General features: G+C 45.9%; 1 protein-coding gene across 1 annotated transcript; it reads right to left on the bottom strand.

Annotated features, from left to right (window-relative positions):
* Positions 1 to 3,027: 3,027 nt before the first annotated feature.
* Positions 3,028 to 13,012, bottom strand: LOC140723573 (NACHT, LRR and PYD domains-containing protein 3-like). Its single transcript, XM_073038143.1, has 2 exons — positions 12,840 to 13,012; positions 3,028 to 4,796 (listed from the first exon to the last, which is right to left on the bottom strand). Exons 1-2 carry the CDS (start codon positions 12,883 to 12,885, stop codon positions 3,028 to 3,030), a joined length of 1,815 nt encoding a protein of 604 aa, XP_072894244.1. The 5' UTR covers positions 12,886 to 13,012.
* Between the last annotated feature and the right edge of the window lie 9,473 nt (positions 13,013 to 22,485).

Here is a 22,485-nt window from a genome sequence, read left to right as displayed (position 1 = left end):
GGTTTGAGAAAAAGGGCTAGGTCTTTTAGGACAGAGTTAAGGAAAAACATTTTCTCACAGACAGTTGTGGGGGTCTGGAATGCGCTGCCTCGGAAGGCAGTGGAGACCAATTCACTGGATGCTTTCAAGAAGGAGCTAGACAGGTATCTTATGGATAGGGGAATCAAGGGATATGGGGACAAGGCAAGAACCGGGTAGATAGATAGATAGATAGATGGATTGATACTTTATTCATCCCCATGGGGAAATTCAACATTTTTTTTCCAATGTCCCATACACTTACTGTAGCAAAGCTAATTACATACAATACTTAACTATTTAAATACATTGAATGGTAACTTAAGCTCAGTCCTAACCCCGGCACTTAACAGATCCTACTCCTGGCGGTTGAATTGTAAAGCCGAATGGCATTGGGGAATAGTGATCTCTTCATCCTGTCTGAGGAGCATTGCATCGATATCAACCTGTCGCTGAAACTGCTTCTCTGTCTCTGGATGGTGCTATGCAGAGAATGTTCAGGGTTTTCCATGATTGACCGTAGCCTACTCAGCGCCCTTCGCTCTGCTACCGATGTTATACTGTCCAGTTCTGTGCCCACGACAGAGCCCGCCTTCCTTATCAGCTTATTAAGACGTGAGGCGTCCCTCTTCTTAATGCTGCCTCCCCAGCACGCCACCACAAAGAAGAGGGCGCTCTCCACAACTGACCTATAGAACACCTTCAGAGTCTCACTACAAACATTGAATGACGCCAACCTTCTAAGGAATTACAGTCGACTCTGTGCCTTCCTGCACAAGGCATCTGTGTTGGCAGTTCAGTCTAGCTTCTCGTCTAACTGCACTCCCAGATACTTGTAGGTCTTAACCTGCTCCAAACATTCTCCATTAATGATCACTGGCTCCATATGAGGCCTAGATCTCCTAAAGTCCACCACCATCTCCTTAGTCTTGGTGATATTGAGACGCAGGTAGTTTGAGTTGCACCATATCACAAAGTCCTGTATCAGCTTCCTATACTCTTCCTCCTGTCCATTCCTGACATACCCTACTATGGCCGTGTCATCAGTGAACTTCTGCACATGGCAGGACTCCGAGTTATATTGGAAGTCTGATGTGTACAGGGTGAACAGGACCGGAGAGAGTACGGTCCCCTGCGGCGCTCCTGTGCTGCTGACCACTGTGTCAGACCTGCAGTCTCGCAACCGCACATACTGAGGTCTATCTGTCAAGTAGTCCACTATCCAATCCACCATGTGAGAGTCTATTCCCATCTCCGTTAGTTTGTGCCTTAAGATCCTGGGCTGGATGGTGTTAAAGGCACTAGCGAAGTCCAGGAATGTAATTCTCACAGCACCACTGACCCCATCCAGGTGAGAGAGGGATTTGTGCAGCAAGTACGTGATAGCATCCTCCACTCCCACCTTCTCCTGATACGCGAACTGAAGAGGATCCCGGGCGTGCCTGGTTTGTGGCTTCAAATTCTGTATTATCAGCCGCTCCATGGTATTCATCACGTGGGACGTCAAGGCAACAGGTCTGAAGTCATTCAACTCCTTTGGTTGTGGTTTCTTCGGTACCGGGACAATACAGGATGTTTTCCACTGTCTGGCTACTCTTCTCTGCTCCAGGCTCATGTTGAAGATGCGCTGTAGGGGTTCTCCCAGCTCAGTCGCACAGGCCCTCAGTAAACGTGGGGATACTCCATCCGGTCCAGCCGCCTTGCTGGTACAGATCTTCCTCAGTTGACCTTTCACCTGTGCAGCCGTAATCCCGGGTGTGGGCAAGGTCTCCTGTGAGTGGCTATTTTCCTGTGAGGGAAGTAAGAGGGAGGACGAGTAGAAAGACAAGCCTGGTGTGGAGTTCTGCGGTGAGGATGAGATTGTGCTGTCGAACCTATTGAAGAAGTTGTTCAGCTGGTTCGCTTTCTCCACATCTCCACTTATGTTTGCCTTCCGCTTTGCACCGCATCCGGTGATGATCTTCATCCCGTCCCAGACCTCCTTCATGCTTTTGTTCTGCAGCTTTTGTTCTAGCTTTCTCCTATACTGCTCCTTTGCCCCCCTGATCTGTACTCTGAGTTCCTTCTGAACTCTTTTAAGCTCCAACCGATCACCATCTTTAAAGGCCATCTTCTTCTGATTTAAGAGGCCTTTGATGTGACTAGTGATCCAGGGCTTATTATTGGGATAGCAGCGAACAGGAACAAAGACATCCACACAAAAGTTAATATCAACAAAAGTTGATAGTAGATGATCAGCCATGATCTCAAAATGGCGGTGCAGGCTCGAGGGGCCGAATGGTCTACTTCTGCACCTATTGTCTATTGTCTATTGAAAAGACCCGACCTGAGGAAAAGGGATAGGAAGACAGAACCTGCAGGAGGCAGGGGGATGGGGATGAGAGTTCCCACAGGAGGATACTGATGGGAGAAAATAATCCCACAAGATGATTGGATGCAGAAATAGATTATACGGGAGGGGTGGGTCTAAACTGAGGCCCACAATCGGAAGAGGAGATGCACCCATGGGGTCTGTGTATCCAGTAGTGAGCACAGTCACACAGGTGGACTGATGGTGATAGTTACACTCGGGGTAGGGCAAGGGAGGACAATCTCACAATGGTATTTCTTTCCTTCTCACTGGGACAGTCTGTTGACGGTCTCTTTTCCCTCACCGGGAAGGGAGTGTGAATCTCTGACCCACCTGCTGCAGTCAGTGTCGGACTGGGTGTCAGTAACAGTGAGAAGGAACATTGTCAATGGACGTGTCACAGGCAGCGAGAAACACGGCCATTCCTGTGATTTACTACCATTAAACTAATGGTCGTTGTCCACTGATCTGACGAAGTCTCCAACATCCCTTCACAAGGAACCACAGAACCCTCCCGTCCATGGCGATTTACTGACAGATCCCCTGGGCGTTTGTCACAATTCTTCACAATCTGATTTACTAAAATTTCACCCAAATCCCTTTACATTGAAACAACACAATGGACCAGTTTCACAGTTCAGTGTGAGAGATAAATCAAGTTACCTCAACTCCTGGCACTTGTGCAGCCCGGGTCCAAGCCGCTGAATTCCTTCACACTGAATGTGGCAGTTCTCCAGATTGAGCTGTTTTATTGTATCACAGAGTCCGATGGCATGAGACAGGACCGCGCAATCAATCGGGGTCAGTCTCACTCGACAGAATGAAAGTGTTTCCACAGATCCCAGTACGGCCTGAGCCAGTCCACGATTCTGAGACTCAAACAGGTAGTGCAATGTGTTCAGGAAGCTCATTTTACTAGCTTCATTCGTGCTATCACTCTGGCGTTTAACCTCCTCCTTCACCCAGTCAATCACCCGGCAGGTAGTTTCATGAGGAAATGGACCCAGAAACTCCTCCAGGCCCCGAGCTGTCATTGGGGAGGAGAGACCAGCAACAAAACGGAGAAATACCTCAAATCGCCCATCTCTCTTGTTGTGGGCTTTAGTGAGGAATTTCAGGATATCCCCAGGGTGTGGATTCAAGAATTGTGCGACTGCAGCTACAAACTCTTGGATGGTGAGGTGTGGGAATGTGTACACCACGCTCCGGGCAGAATCCTCTCTCTCCAAAAGTTCCATCAGGAACCCGGACAGGAACTGGGAAGGCTGCAGATTGTAGTTGATCAAATCTCCACCTGTAAACACAATCTTCCTCTCGGACACTCCTCTGAAGGCCATCTGACCAACCCTGAGTAACACATCACGGGGGTTCTCAATCTCACGACCGTGGTTTTTCAGGATGTTGTAAATATAGTAGGAGTACAGCTGGGTGATGGTCTTGGGAACTCGCTCCGGGTCCCTGACTCTTTGTGTGAAGAAGGGGCCCAGCGCCAGAGCGAGGATCCAGCAGTAGGAGGGGTTGTAGCTCATAGTGTACAGGATCTCGTTCTCCTGCACGTATTTGAAAACTGCTGCCGCCACCGTCTGATCTTCAAAATACCTGATGAAATATTCCTTACGTTCCTCACCAACAAATCCCAGGATTTCAGCCCAGACACGAATGTCTGCCCTTTCCAATAAATGTAACGCAGTGGGACGGGTGGTCACCAGAACTGAGCACCCTGGGAGCAGCTTGCCCTGGATTAAACTGTACACAATGTCAGACACTTCACACCACCACTCGGGATCTGGGCACTGGTGCTTGGCTTCGGTATCTCGCCGACTGTCAGCAAAATCGATTTTGTGTTTGAATTCATCCAAACCATCGAATATAAACAGCAATCCCTCTGGGTTCTTCCAGACCTTTCTCATTAAATTCCCAAAGTAAGGATACTGATCTAGAATCAGCTCCCTCAGGTTTATTCTACAGTTAATGGAGTTTAAATCTCGGAATTTGAAACAGAAGACAAAGTGGAATTGTTGGAATATTTTCCCTGTGGCCCAGTCATAAACAATCTTTTGTACCATTGTTGTTTTCCCGATTCCCGGGACTCCGGCCACTGCTGCCGAACATCCCGAAGTCGATTGTGCGAAGTATCTTTTCATTTTGTCCCGGAAACTATGTGAGTAACTATTGTGAAACAGATGAGCAATGTGGATTTTCTCCAGTTCTTTGCAGAGATGTTTCTGTCTCCACTCCTCGTGGTCTTTGCCTCTTGCCAGCAGCTCATGTTCCACCAGTCTCCGATCCCGAACATTAGAAATGACCGTGAGCTCAGCGTATCGATCAACCAGCTGGAAAACCTTCACCTTCTCCCTCATCAGGATCGTGTTCACTCTCAGTGTTTCAGATTGTGCCCGCAGAGTCTCCTTGTGTTTCTGTTGAACATCTGAGGACGGAAGGAAATAGTTTGTCAAAGCCTGATCTGATGAATTGGAACACCCACTTATTTCCCCTAATTTAAAAAAAAAACAACTTGTTAAGGACATTGTTTGGGTGAAATCGGGAAATCATAAGTAAGAGTGTCTGAAAATGAACGACGGCCCAGAAACATTTCTGATCTGATTCAGATCCGCTGTTAAAGGCTCCACTCTCCCCTCCGTTGGTAGTTTGCAGATTCTCCGGTGTTCCAGTGAGCACCAAGTGCACACGTGATTCTGGAGAGGAGAGTGTTGTGTGGAACGGGTGGTTTCACTGCTTTCACTGCTCAGCTTCTGCTGAACTGTACAACCCTGCAGAGGGTAACAGTGGGTGGGGTGGAATGGGTAATTTACTTGATTTTATTTTTCTCATAACGAACCTGATGCTCTTGATAGCCCTTGGGTTTAAGCTGTCACTACTGAGCCTAGAGTTTCCTTTTCTAGGCTGAGCCAGTCACGGTGTAACACACACCTGCACTAGCCTACAGTCTCTTGTTCTCTGAGGAGCTGGTACATGAACACAGGCAATACATCCCCACCACACATGTATAGACTTCTCTGAATCGAGGGTCTGGTACATGAACTCAGGCAATACCCCCCCCCCCCCACCACACCTCTGCCGCCTCCTCTTCTCCAGGGAACTTGTACATGAATTCAGACAATTCGCTGATGTTGCCAGGAAGAGCAGGAAACTGAAAAGGATCACAGCAGTAACAGGGGATTCTATAGTCAGGGGGACAGGGAGGCGATTCTATGGACAAAAAGGAGACAACGCTGATACCTCCCATGTGCAAATGTCCGAAATCATTCTGGGCACATCCACAATATGCTAAACAGGGAAGGTGAACAGCCGGAAGTCGTAGCACATATTCGTACCAATGACATAGAAAACAAAAGTCTGGAAAACAGTGCATGGGGAGATAGGAGGGAAGCTGAGAAGCTGAATTTCAAACACAGTAATTTTGGGATTGCTGTCTGCTTCCGTGACAGTGCAGATAGGAATAGAATGAGGTGGCAGACAAATGGATGAAAAATTACAGCGGGGGCTGCGTATTCAGGCTTTGGATAATTGGGATAATCTCTGGGACAGGTGTGCCCTGTACAAAATGGACGTGTTGCACATATCCGAGGGGTTAAATATTCCTGTGGGCAGATTTACTGGAGCTGTTGAGAATGTTTTACACTAACATGGCAGGGGATTGGGAACCAGGATGATAGAGCTCAGGATGCGCCAGCAGGTTGACAAGTAGATGATGGGTGTAACATGAATGTAAGGAAGGACAAGCTCGTGACTAGGTTCAAATGCAGAGAGAGCGAAGAGTTGAATTGTACCACAGAGACAAAATTCAAAAGGGCGCGGATGCAAAACTGAAGGTGTTGTATTTAATTGTACGTGGCATTCGGAACAAGGTGACGAGCTCTTGGTGCAATTATATTTAGAACAGTATGATGTTGTGGGCGTCACTGAGTCGTGGCTGAATGAAGGCCACAGTTGGGAACTAACATCAAAGGATATAATTTGTATCCAAAGGACAGGCAGGACCACATAGGTGGTGTGATTCTATTGGTTCGAGATGGAATTACATGTTTAGAGAGAGGTGACATAGGATCAGAGAATGTTGAATCTTTGTGGGTGAAGATAAGAAAATGCAAGGGTAAAAAAAGCATAATAAGAATCATATATAGGCCTCCAAATAGAAGCCAAGAGGAGGGGTTGAGATTGCAAAGGGGGCTGGAAAAGGCATGTAATAAGAGTAATGACACAATTCTATTGGGGGACTTCAATATGCAAGGGATATAGGAAAATCAAGCATGCATAAGGTCTCGGATCGCAGGAGAGGCAATTTATTGAATGCCCACGAGATAGCTTTGTACAGCAGATTGCGCTTGAGAGTATGCGGGGAGAGGCTGTTTTAGATTGGGTGTCGTGTAATAACCCAGATCATAATAGGGAGCTAAATGCAAAGGCACCTTAGGTGAAATGATGAAATGATGAAATTCAAACTGCAGTTTGAGAGGAAGCATCATAACTTACATGTACCAGAATCGCAATGGAATAAAGGTAATTACAGAGACATGAGAGAGGAGCTTTACCAGGTGCATTGGAGAGGATACTAGTGGGAATAACGGCAGAACAAAGATGGCTGAAGTTTCTGGGAATAAATTACAAGGTGCAGGATAGATATGGCCCACAGAAGAAGTTATTCTCAAACGGCAGGGGTAGGCAACAGTGATTGACAAAGGAGATTAAGGACCGCATTAAAAGCCAAGGAAAGGTCATATAAGGTAGCAAAAGTGGGTAGAAAGTTAGATGAATGGAAAGGTTTTAAAATCCAGCACAAGGCAACTAAAAAAGCTATGAGAAGGGAAAAGATGAATTATAGGGGCAGTCAAGCCAATAATATAAAGCAGGATAATAAACTCTTTTTTTCAATTATATAAAAAGTAAAAGGGAGATGAGAGTTGATATTGGAGCACCGAAAAGTGATGTTGGTGAGATAGCAATGGGGGACAAAGAAATGGCAGATAAAGTTAATGGGTACTTTGCATATGTCTTCACTGTGGAAGACGCTTGCAGTGTGCAGTGGTCCGCGAGTGACAGGCAGTAGAAATGAGTGTCATTGCTATTACAAAAGAAAAAGTACTCGGCAAACTGAAAGGTCTTAAGTTGGTTAAGTCACCACGGCCAGATGGACTACATCCCAGGGACTTGAGAGAGGTTTGCTGGAGAGATAACGGATACATTGGTCATGATCCTTCAAAAATCAGTTGATTCTGGCATGGTCCCGGAGGACTGGAGGATTGCAAATATATCTGCACTCTTTAAGAAAGGGGGAAGGTAAAAGAAGGGAAATTATAGGCCAGTGAACCAAACTTCAGTGGTTAGGAAAGTGTTGGAGTCTCTTATTAAAGTTGATGTTTCGAGGTACTTGGAGACTAATGACAAAATAAGTCAAAGTCAACATGGTTTCTGTAAAGAGAAATCATGCCTGACCAATTGGTTCTCCGAGGAAGTAAGACGCAGGGTCAACAAAGGAAAGGCAGTGGATGTGATTTACTTGGATTTTGAGAAGGTATTTGATTAGGTGCCACGTATTGGACTGCTGAACAAGATAAAATTCTTTGGCGTTACAGGAAAGATATTGTCATGGGTAGCGGAATGGCAGAAGGCAGCGAGTGGGAATAAAAGGGGCATTTTCTGGTTGGGTGTCTGAGACTACTGGTGTTCCGCAGGAGTCAGATTGTAGACAAATTGGAAGAATGGGTTAAAAAAAAGTTGCAGATGGAATACGGTGTTAGGAAATGCATGATAATGAATTTTGCTACAAGGAACAATCGTGCGGACCATTATGTAAATAGTAAGAGGGTTCAAACATCACAGGTACAGAGGGACCTAGGAGTCTTCCAGCAAGATTCCCAGACGGTTAATTTACAGGGCGAGTCTGTAGTAAAGTAGGCAAATGAAACGTTGGCATTAATTTCAAGGGGAGTCGAATATAAAAGCAAGGAGATAACGCTGAGCCCTTAGAAGTATGTAGTCAGGCAGCACGTGGAGTGTTGCCAACAGCTTTGGGATCATACCTCAGACAAGATGTGTTGTCATTGGACAGAGTCCAGAGAGAGTCACCAGGATGATTCTGGAAATGAAGGGGTTAACATATGAGGTGCGTTTTGGCAACTTTGGGCCTCTACTCAATGGAATTTAGAAGAATGTGGGGGGATCTCTTTGAAATCTGCTGAAAGCTGAAAGGACCAGATACGGTGGATGTGCAGAGGACGTGGGAGTATCCAGAACTGGAGGGCACAGCCTCAAAATTGAGGGGCGATCCTTTAGAACAGGTAAGGAGGAATATTTGAGTCATAGAGTGATGAATCGCTGGAGTGCTGTTCTCCAGACTGCCGTGGAGGCCGTGTCCATGGGTATATTTAAGGCAGGAGGTCCTGATTAGTCAGGGCATCAAAGAATGTGGAGAGAAGGGAGGTGTATGGAATTGAGCGGCCCCGGGTTCAGCCATGATGGAATGGCGGAGTGGACTCGATGGGCTGAATGGCCTAATTCTGTTCCCAAGTCTTGTGCTCTGATGGAGGACTAACAACAAATAACGGTTCCACTTTGGATCCGAGGTGTAAGGCTTTCCATGCTGGCGTTGGATGTTCCTATGGGAGAGGTTTGGCTACAGTTTTGACAGATCTCGGGATATTTTGCGCTAAGGAAAGGGAAATGCGGAGGCTTCTTCGGTAGTTTGAACAGGGCATGACTGCGCAAGCGCGTGAAGGATGGCCTGTGAGACAGCGGGACAGTTTAAAAAGCGATCAGATTAATGGAGCGGGAGACGGAGTAGTGGGAGACAGAGTTGGAAGGATTTGGCTCGAGAGGCTTCGGCGAGTAGAGGCTGAGGACGAGCTTGCTCCCAGTGAGGTAAGGCCGGTAATCTCCTTTAATTCATCTAATTAGCTGAGAAGTAGGTAATGGAGGCAGCAGTTAGGGCAGTCGAGTGCTCCGTTTGCAGTATGTGGGAAGTCAGGGCGAGCACAATTGTCCCTGATGACAACACCTGCAAAAGGTGAATCCAGCTGAAGCTCCTGACAAAACGAGTTAAGGAGCTGGAGCTGGAAGAACTTCGGATCATTCGTGAGGCAGAGGCCAAAATAGACAGGAGTTTCAGGGGGAGAGACACCCCTAAAAGTCAGCAGACAGGTAGCTGGGTGACTGTCAGGAGAGGGAAGGGGAATAGGCAGGAAGAGCAGAGCACCCCTGCGGCCATTCCCATCAACAATAAGTATACCGTTTTGGATACTGTTGGTCGGGACGACCTACCAGGGACAAGTTCCAGTGGTCGCGTCTCTGGCACCGAGACCGGACCCTCAGCTCAGAAGGGAAGGAGGGAAAGGAGGAGACCAGTAGTGATAGGAGATTCGATAGTTAGGGGGACAGATAAGAGGTTCTCTGGGAGAGATCGAGAATCCGATATGGTCTGTTGCCTCTCTGCTGCCAGGGTCCGCGATATCTCGGATCGAGTTCTCAGTATTCTCAAGAGGGAGGGTGAGTAGCCAGATGTCGTGGTCCAATTAGGGACAAATGACGTGGATAGGAAGAAGGAGGAGGTCCTGCAAATAGAGTTTAGGGATTGAGATGCAAAGTTGAAGGACAGGACTTCCAGGGTTGCAATCTCAGGAATGCTACCCATGCCACGTGCTATTGAGGCTAGAGATAGGAAGATAATGCAGCTAAATACGTGGCTAAGGAGTTGGTGCAGGAGGGAGGGCTTCATGTTTCTGGACAATAGGGCCTTGTTCCAGGGAAGGTGGGACCTGTTCTGACGGGACGGGTTGCACCTGAACTGGAAGGGGACTAACATCATTGCGGGAAGGTTTGTTAGTGCTGCTCCGGGGGATTTGAACTAGATTTGCAAGGGGAGGGGAACCAGAGTGTTAGAGAAGATAGTGAGGTGGAGGAGGATAAAGGTCATGCGAGAACTGCAAGTATGGTGCATGGAGTAAAGCCAGATCTAAGATATAGAGAGGCTTTGAGGAAAGAGAAGCAGAATAAAGGGTGTAAAGGTAGTAAGGTAGAATGACTAAAGTGTGTGTACTTCATTGCAAGAAGCATCAGGAACAAAGGTGATGAACTGAGAGCTTGGATGCATACATGGAATTATGATGTAGTGGCCATTACAGAGACTTGACTGGCACCAGAGCAGGAATGGATTCTCAATATTCTTGGACTTCAGTGCTTTAAAGGGGATGCGGTGGTATGGGAGGAGGGGTGGCTTTACTGCTCAGGGATGCTATTACAGCTGCAGAAAGGGTGGGTAATGTAGCAGGATCCTCTTTTGAGTCAGTATGGATGGAAGTCAGAAACAGGAAGGGAGCAATTATATTGGGAGTATTATATAGGCCCCCTGGTCGCAGTAGAGCTTACGAAGTGGCTGAGGAGAGCAAGAAGGGGGCATGATAAGGCCTTGGTGAGTAGGGTAAAGGAAAACCCCAAGGCATTCTTCAATTATGTGAAGAACAAAAGGATGACAGGAGTGAAGGTTGGACCGATTAGAGATAAAAGTGGGAAGATGTGCCTGGAGTCTGTGGAAGTGAGCGAGTGCCTCACTGAATACTTCTCTTTGTTATTCACCAATGAGAGGGAACTTGATGACGGTGTGGACAAAATAAGTGAGGCTGATGTTCTGGAGCATGTTGATATTAAGGAAGAGGTGTTGCAGGTGTTAAAATACATTAAGACGGTTAAGTCCCCGGGGCCTGATGGAATATTCCCCAGGTTGCTACACGAGGCGAGGGAAAAGATTGCTGAGCATCTGGCGAAGATCTTTATGTCCTCGTTGTCCACGGGAATGGTACCGGAGGATTGGAGGGAGCAGAATGTTGTCTCCTTGTTCAATAAAGGTAGTAGGTATAGTCCGGGTAATTATAGGCCAGTGAGCCTTATGTCTGTAGTGGGAAAGCTGTTGGAAAGGATTCTTAGAGATAGGGTCTATGGGCATTTCGTGAATCATGGTCTGATCAGGGACAGTCAGCATGGCTTTGTGAAGGGCAGATCGTGTCTAACAAGCCTGATAAAGTTCATTGAGACGGTGACAAGGCATATAGATGAGGGTAGTACAGTGGACGTGATCTACGTGGATTTTATTAAGACATTTGACAAGGTTCCACACGGTAAGCTTATTCAGAAATTCAGAAGGCGTGGGATCCAGGGAAGTTTGGCCAGCTGGATTCAGAATTGGCTTGCCTGCAGAAAACGGAGGGTCGTGGTGGAGAGAGTACATTCGAGTTGGAGGGTTGTGATTAGTGGTGTCCCACAATGATTGGCTCTGGGACCTCCACTTTTCGTCATTTTTATTAATGACCTGGATGTGGGGATAGAAGGGTGGGTTTGCAGGTTTGCAGTCGACACAAAGGTCGGTAGTGTTGTGGATAGTGTAGAGGATTGTTAGAGATTACAGAGAGACATTAATAGGATGCAGAAGTGGGCTGAGAAGGGGCAGATGGAGTTCAACCCGGAGAAGTATGAGGTGGTACACTTTGGAAGGACAAACTCCAAGGCATAGTACAATCTAAATGGAAGGATACTTGGTAGTGTGGAGGAGCACTGGGATCTGGGGGTTCACAGGTAAAGTTGCCCCACAAGGTAAATAGCGTAGTTAAGAACGCTATTTGGTGTTGGCGCTTTTATAAGTCAAGGGATAGTTTTTAAGAGTCGCGAGGTAATGATGCAGCTCTGGTTAGGCCACACTTAGAGTACTTTGTCCAGTTCTGGTTGCCATACTATAGGAAGGATGTGGAAGCATTGGAAAGGGTACAGAGGAGATTTACCAGGATGCTGCCTGGTTTAGAGAGTATGGATTATGATCTGAGATTAAGGGAGCTAGGGCTTTATACTCTGGAGGGAAGAAGGATGAGAGGAGACATGACAGAGGTGTAAAAGTTATTAAGAGGAATAGATAGAGTGGACAGCCAGCGCCTCTTCCCCAGGGCACCACTGCTCAAAACAAGAGGACATGGCTTTAAGGTAAAGGGTGGGAAGTTCAAGGGGGTTATTGGAGGAAGGTTTTTTACTCAGAGAATGGTTGTTGCGTAGAATACACTGCCTGAGACAGTGGTGGAGGCAGATACACCAGTGAAATTTAAGAGACTACTGGACAGGCATTTGGAGGAATTTAAGGTGGGGGTTTACATGGGAGTCAGGGTTTAAGGGTCGATGGGTCACATTATGTGTCGATGGGTCTGACAGTGCTACCCTATTCTATGCTCTATGTTCTATGCTTCCTCTCTGACCGATGGGAATGTTTGTTTAGCAAACTCATAGATTTCTCCAGCAGCACGGCCGAGGACCCGGACGGTAAAACGTGTTCTGCAAAATCCAAGTGGTTACCTGTCCATCAGCCACAGCAACAAAGAGTGTCTTCCGAACTCTGACAGTCTCTAAACATGCCTCTAAAGACAGGTGTTCAGGCTCTCAGAGTGAAATAAAACTTAGAGATGTCCGTTCCATCGCTTACCTTTCAGACGCTTGGGCAGTTCAGATAAACCCCGCTCAGTGTCCATGTAGGCGAACTGGCGGTCACCTGTTCAAACAGATTAACCTGCATGAAGTCTGTTCTGTGTAATACTGTAAATTCATCAGCATTGACATCTGTAACACACAGTGTATTGTTCACCGTACCACGTTTCCGTATTTCATTCAATATTCTGCTCAGCTTCGGTAAGTGGTGATGTAGTTTCACAAAGGATTCCCACATCACCCTCCGGGCCCCGGAGCCCCTCTCCATCACCAGATCCAGGAGGAGTTTGGAAGCGCCCGCTCGGTTTCCCTTCTCCGCGAGCTCAGTCACGCTCTGTAATGAACAATGGGGAATATATTGAGGAGCGGAGAGATGGGAACAAATCTACCCTGAACATGGACTGACCCGGCACATTCTGCTCGCCACAGATCACTAACAGCTATTGAAGTGTTCGTAGTTGGAGGAAGATTTTAAAAGAAGTGAGCGAAGTCAGTCATGACTTTCTGAACACCACAAATTGCGGGGAATCATCCACTTAGCAAGTTGTAAGCGGAGCACACATAGTGTGAATGAGCCAGAAATAGAGTGGGAAGTTGAGGCTTTGTGTCAGAGATGGTACAATGACGAGAGGCGGGGGCTTTCGGTTGATTTTAGATAGTATTTTCCCTTCCTTTTAACGGTTCAAAAGGCTGAGAGATTGACTGACAGGCTATACAGGGACGGAGTTATACCCAATGCGCAGGACACAGGTAACTGGGTCACCGTCAGCGGGGGGGGGGGGGGGGTACGGGTAAGAAGGGGATAGAAAGCCACTGCAGGAACCGCCTCTATAACAGGCATACGGTTTACAGTTGCGGGGTATGACCTAGCAGAGGAAAGCCACGGCGATTTTGTCTCTGGTACTGAGTTTCATTTTGTGACTCAGAAAGGGTGAGAAGAGTGAACTGCACTAACGGGGGAATTCAATGGTTAGAAGAACAAACAGGAGCTTCTTCTGACGAGATATTTTGTATGGTGTGTTGCCAAGATCAGGGTACCTCGCGTCAAATCTGAAGCTTTCTTATGGGCACGGTGATCAGCCGGCGGTCGTGGTCCACGTTGGTACCAATAACAAGAGTAGGAGGTGTGATGAGGTCCTGCAAAGTGAGTTCATGGAGTTAGATGCTAAGCTGAAGTGCAAGACTTCCAGGGTTATGTTTTCAGGATTGCTACCCATTCCACGTACTAGTGAGGCCTGACATAGGACGACAATACCAGTTTTACGTGAGATGGTGAATGACCGAGGGCTTCAGATCTTTGGATATTTGGGCTCTCTTCCAAGAAAGTTGGGGCTTGTGCACACGTGATCGTTTTGCACCCGAACTGGAGGGGGACTGATACCCTTGCTGGAAGGGTTGTTAGCGCTGCATGGGGAGGGCTGGGGTGGTGCTGTTAAACTTGACTTGCAGGGAGATGAAGAGTCAATGTGGATAGTGGAGTGGTTGTGTGGGAAAGATGTTGTTAAGCCGACATGCAAAGTCAGGAAACTAAAGGATGAGCATCGTGAAACATCTGTTTTTTTCCAAACAGCGTATTATTTCAATGCAAGGAGTACTGAAGGAAACACAGATCAGCCTAGCGCATGGATTACAGCATTGTAACCATTAATATGATTTGGCTGGAGAAGGTGCAGGACTGGCAGCTCAGCATTACAGGGATGCTTTGCGTTAGACACGATTCGATAGAGCTGGAGGGATTACAGATGGAGAGGTGGCATAACTAGTCAGAGAAAATGTCCCTGCATTACTCAGACAGGACAAACTGGATAGCTGGTCCAATGACACTACATGGGTGAAACTACGGAATAAGAAATGGATGGCCACGTTCGTGGGATTATATTATAGAGCACACAATAGTCAATGGGATTTAGAGGAACAAATGTGCAGGGAGATCACAGAAACAAGAAGCACAGGAATCTGATGAGAGACAATTAACTGTGCATTTAGTGACTGGCACACCGAGTTAAAGGGCTGGATGGGATTGTGTAGGTCAAATATGTCCAGGGAAGTTTCTGTAATCAATATATTCAGGTTACAACTGGAGAGAGCGCATTCTGGAATTCCTATTAGAGAACAAGACAGGGCAAGCGACAGATGTGTGTGCAGGGGAACAGTTCGGATCTGGTGATCATAATACCATTATTTAAATATCATTATGGTAACGGATGGGTCTGGTCCTCGGGTTAAGATTCAAAATTGGAGAAAGGCCAATTTTAATGGTACCGGAAATGATCTGACGAAATTGGATTGGGATAGGTTGTTTTCTGGTACAGATGCGCTTGGTAAGTGTGAGGCCTCCAAAACTAAGATTTTGAGAGTACGGAGTTTAAATGCATGAATGACCACAAGTGAAGAGTTTGAATGTTCCTGACAGAATAAATGGTAAGGGTACTTTCCTGTAGGGAACGTTGATTTATGTATTTTTTTCCTGAGATATCAAGGCCCTGAGCGCATCGCAAATATGGGCTCGAAGGATCAAATGAGGTACTTGATGAGTACTAGAATGCAAGAGTTAATAAAGGAGGAAATCAGGACGGCTAAAGTACGGCATGAGTTTGCTTTTGCAGACAAGGAAAAAGAGAATCTAAAACCCTTTCTTAAATATATTTAGAACAAAAATATACCAACGGACTAAACTGGCCCTCTTGAAGTTCAGAGTGAGCCTTTATGCATGCAGCTGGAAAGTGGAGGAGATTTTAAATGGATTGTTTGCATTTACATTTACTCGAGAGACATAGAGTCTTTAGAGTGAGGCAAAACAGCGGTGAGATCGTGGACTCTATACAGATTACAGAGGAGGAAGTATTTGCTGTCCTGAAGCACATTAGGGTGGATAAATCCCTAGGATTTTCCTTTGTATCTTGTTTGAGGCTAGTTCAGAGATTGTAGGTCCTCCAGTAAAGATATTTAAAACATCAGATGCGGTAGTGTTGGAGGGCAGTTAATGTTGTTCTGCTGTTTGAAAAGGTTGTAAGAATAAGCCAGAGAGTTACAGGTTGGTGAGTCCAACACCAGTGGTGGTAAAGTTATTGGCTGGTATTCTGAGGGACTGGATGAATATTTGGAAGGACAATGATTAATTAGAGATAGTCAACACAGATTTGTAACTGGTATATCCTGTATAACCAATCTTCTGCTTTCTCGAGGATGTTACCAAGCGAGTAATGAAGGCAAGTGAGTGGAAGTTTTCTACGTGGACTTCAGCAAGGCCTTTGACACGGTCCCTCATGGGAGCCTGGTCAATAAGATTAAGTCGTTTGGCATTCATGACATGGTAGTAAGTTAGATTAGATATATATAAACGTTCTGGATGACAATGTGGTAAATTGGGTCAGTAAATCTGTAGATGACATCACTGCGAAGAAGTTTATCAGAGCTTGCAGCGGGACTTGGAACAGCTGGAAAAAAGTGGAATGGAGATTGGCAGATAGAATTTATTGAAGACAAGTGTGAGATGTTGCACTATGTGAGGACAAACCACGGTAGCACTAAGACATTCACTGGTAGGTATTGATCTGTGCGAGAAAACCAAGATATCAGGGAATACAGATACAAAATTGCTTAAAAGTGTTGTCAAACGTAGATGTCCTGCTAAAACCTTTAGGATATGCGCATAGGATATCCAATTTGAAGCAATGGGAGCACCTACCTCTCGGAAGGGTATCAATAAGATTAAATGAGTGCAGAAAAAAATGTTGTCAGGACTTGAGGGCCTGATATATAGGGCAAGTTTGAGTAGGGTAAGGCTGTCATATAACGTAGGAGGACTAGGAGAGATGTGATAGAGGTATAAAAGTTTATAAAAGGTATAGATAAGGTAGATGCGTACAGCCTTCTATTACTGAGATTGGGTGAGACCGGAATTAGAGGTCGTGGATTAAGGGTGAAAGATGGAAGAAAATTTGAGGGAGAATTTCTTCACTCAGAGGCTGGTGAGAGTATGGAACGAGCTGCCATCGGAAGTGGTATATGTGTATTCGATTTGAACACTTAAAAACAATTCGTGTAAGTACATGAATGGGAGGGGTATGGATGTATAGAGTCGGTGTGCAGATCAATGCGACCAGGCATATAATAGGTCAGTGTGGACTTGATGGGCCTAAGAGCCTGCTGCTGTATTGTAGAGTTCGATGACTGTGGCCAAGTCAAACTATGACAGGGTCACGGGGATAAACTCTGGTGAATCGCAGCAGGTACACAATTAACTGCCCGACTCCATGAGGGTCCAGTGTCAGGCTACAGCTGGGAACTGGCAGTAAGGAGCAGCCAGCAATTGCAGGACAATTCTACATGTCAGAGAGACCAAGGTCAAATGGTAGTAATGCAGAGAAGGAACTTTGGATTAAAATTGTCATCTGTCTCGTGTGGAATGTGAGGGTTAGGGGTAATGCGTGGATTTTCACTAAAATTCAGTCCGGTGTGCAATAGGTGAATGTGTCCCAGTAAGACGAGGACCATTAGCAAGGCGTTTCTTGGTAATTCCGTGTTAGCTGCAGATGCGAGGGTCAGTAGTTGAAAAGAGAGACAATATTCAGTACTGCATGTTCAATTTGCGATGTGGTTGAAGGTAGACTCGGGAAATGAGCTGAGAAATTAGTTACTATACATTTGATTTGTGGGAAACCCGGGGGTAATCAAGAGAGTCTGGTGAATGGCCATTAAAGTCGAGCATTGGGAACATGATGTGATGTCAGACGGAGTGGTGTAAAGTGGTTCTCTGTCCACTTGCAATGTCCAGCAAGTGTCACATCACTAAATTCACCTCTCAATCATTGTCTGCATCCTAACCTGTCTAAAAGTGAATGTGTTCAGAAATATGGAGTGAGGCTTGTATTAGTTAATAAAAGTTCAGGGTTTCTGGCAAACGAAAACTCTTCTCTTGATGTTGACCACAAGCATTAAAGGATGTTCATAGCCCTGAGATTGCGTTACACCGTTTCTGTCGGTCTGTGATTGATTCGGTAGAATCTACACTCAGTCTATGTTCCTTCCACTTACGTGATACTCTGGCCCGGTGAAGTGATCCTCGCCCATTAACATGAAGCTGACTCCCTCCACACCCTCCTCAATCGCCTGCTCCAGTCGCTCCATGTAGAATCTCGTCAACCGGAACAGGTGGTGATCCTCACAATTTGACAGGAAGGCGGAGATTGCTGAGTTCAGATCTGTAGTTGGTCATAGAACATAAAATGGTAGAGTGTACCATGCGCATGCGGACACGATGCCAATTTAAACCAATCCCATCTTCAGGAACGTGATCAATATCTCTCCGTTCCCGGCCTACTCATGAGTTCAAACGCCTCTCAGATGCTGCTGAGTATCTGTTTCCAGTCCCTCCCTCGGCAGCTCATTCCAGACACCGATCATACTCTGTGGAAAACCTGCATCCTAAATCCCCTTTAAACTTTGCCCTCTAACCTTAAACCTATTCACTCAAGTGTTTGATATTTACACCGAGTCATAGACTATCGAACGTCGCTATGCCTGTCGTAATGTATGAATTCTCTGAGATTGAGGTTTCAGTCTCCGATCCTCCAGAGAATGCAATCCATGGTTGATCGACCTCTACCGGAAGCCAATATTCTCTTATCTGGGTAACCGAGTATATTCTGTAAGCGTGGTGAAACTCATCTGCACCCTCGCCAGAGCCTCCACAACATTCTCGTGATATGGCTACCAGATTTGTGCACAATACAGAGATTGTCTCTTAACCAACGTTCATCCAGTTACAGCACAACTTTCAAAAATATATACTCACACATCAACTCGGCGTTAGCACGCGACCAATTGTGTTGCCACTTTCAGGGAGCTCTGCACATCCATCACAAGACCCGTCCGAACATCAACCTTCCTAATGGTCCCAGCATTCACTGCGCACATCGCTCATGAACTTGACCACCCAAGGTGCAAATCCTCACATTTGCCCGAACTAACTGTACTTATAACCATATAACCATAAAACCATGTAACAATTACAACACGGAACCAGGCCATCTCGGTCCTTCTAGTCCGTGCCGAACGCTTACTCTCACCTAGTCCCACTGACCTGCACTCAGCCCATAACCCTCCATTCCTTTCGTGTCCATATACCTATCCAATTTTTAAAAATGTACTTGGCGACTATCTGTTCATATTTCTAATTGGATGCTGAACATTTTGACAACAGTCCCGAATTTACACAACTCCGCCGAGTCTGTATCTTGACGAATCAGTCCACCTATGTGATTCTATATATATATATATAATTACTTTGAGTAATACATAGTTTATGATTAAGTTATTTACATCACACACGACGCATGACGAGCCAGTGTGATCATTGCGGAGACTACTGGTCACAGACCTTCAACCAGTGGAACGCTCCTCCAGTCCTGACTCTATTTTATGTGACCAAGACAACATTGAAGTCAATATACAACATCTCCGCTGAAGATTCCACCGGAAACGTCGACAGTTAATTTCTGTCTATAAGTGCTGCCTGACCTGCCGAGCTCCCCCACCATTTTGTGCGTTGCCCTCTGTACTTACCCTTTCGTTTCACTTTAATCTTATTCGCCAAGGACAGTCATTTCCTCGGTAGCCCACTCAGATTCCCTGTTTAAAATTTCTCTTGTTCATTCTATCCCACACGCAGCCCGTTCTCCCACAATATAACGTTCCTTAACTGGGCCACAGAAAACAGACACGGGGAACTCCCCTCACCTCCATTGTGCAACAACCCGAAAATCCGGGGAGAATTCACCACTGGCCTTCCACACAGAAAACAACAACTGTTTCTCTCACTGGCTGTTGGAGGCATTTCCCACATCAGTGAGTATCATATACTGACAGAAATTCTGTCTGTTCCCTGGACTGTTACATTGCCGGCTGTTTCATTCCTCTCCGAGTTTCACCCACACGCACTGTACTTTCGGGAGCTTCCTCTCCTTTCACTCAAGTGAAGATTTGCATGGTCAGCGGAGTGATTCGACCATTCCGGTTGTTAGGTCCCTGCGCTGGACCGGGTGAATTGTTCCTTTGCTCAAGTCGCTTTACCAGTAGGATCAATGACGGCAGTTTTGCTGTGCCCCTTTAGTGCCCAAGTTTAATCCTATAAGCTGTTGATTATTTGACTACACGTGTACCATGATGGCAGAGCTTTAATGAGGAAGAGCCCAGTGAACATACCTGAGTCCATTCTGACTCCTGACTGTCGTTGCTTGATTGTCGTCTTCTTGTCTGCCTTCCGGGTGGAGGAAAGCACCACCTGCTGGCGATTATCTGAATTACACCAATAACAAGTGCGAGTCAGTTACTCTGCCTTTCACATTTAAAACACTTCTGTAAGGTCGCTGCTCAGTCTCCTACATTCCAGGGAGTAAAGGCATAGAGTGGCCATCCTCTCCCCAGAATTGAAGCCTCTAGCCCTAACAACAGATTCGCATATCTCTGCAAACTTTACAATTTAACAAAGTCTTTAAAAACATGCAGCGGCTAGAACGATACTTTGTACTGCAAACACAGTCTCACCAACGACCTATACAAGTGGTTAAGACAAGTATTTACAGTTCGAACGACCCAGTTACAATTCCCGCCGCTGCCTCTAAAAGTTTGCAGCTTCTCCCGGTGATCGCATCGGTTTCCTCCGGGTGATCCGGCTGAACCCCCCCCCCCCCCCACAGTCCTAAGACGTACCGGTTGGCTGGTTAGCTGGTCATTGTAAATTGCCCTGTGACAAGACTATGATCAAACTGGGGGATTTAATGGTCAGCGTGGCTCGCTGTACCTCATTAAAAAATAAATTAAATAATATCGCAACTCCTGCACTCAGTACCCGAACAGTTGAAGGACGACGTAGTAAACAACTCTTCACCACCCCTTGTCGCCGCATTGAGCGAAATGTGCACTTAAACTCCTCGGACCCTCTGGTCTCTGATAATGTCAGACCATGAGCTACTTGTGGCAATATTCAGAATCAATTTGAAGAGCAGCAGGAACACCAATCTACCAGCAAAGTTTGATGTTGATAGCATTACTCAGGAACACAGTGGTCTGCATTCGTTTGGGCACCCTTGGTCAAAATTTCTGTTACTGTGAATAGCTCAGCGAGTAAAAGATGACCTGATTTCAAAAGGCATAAAGTTAAAGATGACACATTTCTTTAATATTTTAAGCAAGATTACATTTTTATTTCCATCGTTATACTGTTTCAAAATAACAAGAAATGGAATAGGGCCCAACGCACAAGTTTGGGCGCACTGCATGGTCCGTACTTAGTAACACCCCCTTTGGCAAGTATCACAGCTTGTAAACGCTTTCTGTAGCCAGCTAAGAGTCTTTCAGTTCTTGTTTGGGGTATCTTCCCCCATTCGTCCTTGCAAAAGGCTTCGGGTTCTGTGAGATTCTTGGGCTGTCTTGCATGCACTGCTCTTTTGAGGTCCATCCACAGATATTCGATGATGTTAAGGTCAGGGGACTGTGAGGGCCATGGCAAACCTTCAGCTTGTGCCTCTTGAGGTAGTCCATTGTGGATTTTGAGGTGTGTTTAGGATCATTATCCTGTTGTAGATGCCATCCTCTTTACATCTTCAGCATTTTTACAGACGGTGTGATGCTTGCTTCCAGAATTTGCTGGTATTTAATTGAATTCGTTTTTCTCTCTACCAGTGCAATGTTCCCCCTGCCACTGGCTGAAACACAAGCCCAAAGCCTGATCTATCCACCCCCGTGCTGAACAGTTGGACAAGTGCTTTTTTCATGTAATTCTGCATCCTTTTTTCTCCAAACATACCTTTGCTCATTGTGGCCAAGAAGTTCTATTTTAACTTCATCAGACTACAGGACTTGTTTCCAAAATGCATCAGGCTTGTTTTGATGTTCTATTGAAAACTTCTATGCTGAATTTTGTGGTGCGGATGCAGGAAAGACTTTCTTCCGATGACTCTTCCATGGAGGTCATATTCGTGCACCACCACTCCAGAGTCTGCTGAATCTTCCTGAACGCCTTCGGCAGTAAAACCAGGTTTTACATTTGCTTTTCTAGAGATCCTAAGAGCAGTTCTCTCGGAAAGTTTTCTTTGTCTTCCAGACCTCAAATTGACCTCCACTGTTCCTGTTAACTGCCATTTCTTAATTATATTACGAATTGAAGAAAAGGCTACCTGAAAACACTGTGCTGTCTTCCTATAGCCTTCTCCTGCTTTAACGACATCATTTATTTTGATTTTCAGAGTGCTTGGTAGCTGCCTAGAGGAGCCCATGGCTGTTGTCTGTTGGGACAAGGTTTGAGGAGTCAGGATATTTATAAAGCTTTGATATTTGTATCACCTGGCCTTACCTAACGATAACAGTGAACAGGCCATAGCCCTAACAAGCTAATTAAGGTCTGAGACCTTGGTAAAAGTTACCTGAGAGCTCAAATCTCTTGGGGTGCCCAAGCGTTTGCTTGGTGCTCCTTTCCTTTTCTCTCTCTAAAATTGTACAAAACAGAAATAATACACTAGTCTTGCTTAAAACGTTGAAAAGAATGTTTCATCTTTAACTTTATGTTTTCTGAAGATCAGTTCATCTTCTACTCAGTTAACTATTCACAGTAAACAGAAATTTTGACCAGGGGTGCCCCAACT

Source organism: Hemitrygon akajei, unplaced genomic scaffold (assembly GCF_048418815.1).
Source record: "Hemitrygon akajei unplaced genomic scaffold, sHemAka1.3 Scf000119, whole genome shotgun sequence".
NCBI lineage: Eukaryota > Metazoa > Chordata > Chondrichthyes > Myliobatiformes > Dasyatidae > Hemitrygon > Hemitrygon akajei.
Note: the sequence above shows the minus strand (reverse complement) of the source record. Positions and strands in the feature narration are given on the sequence as shown.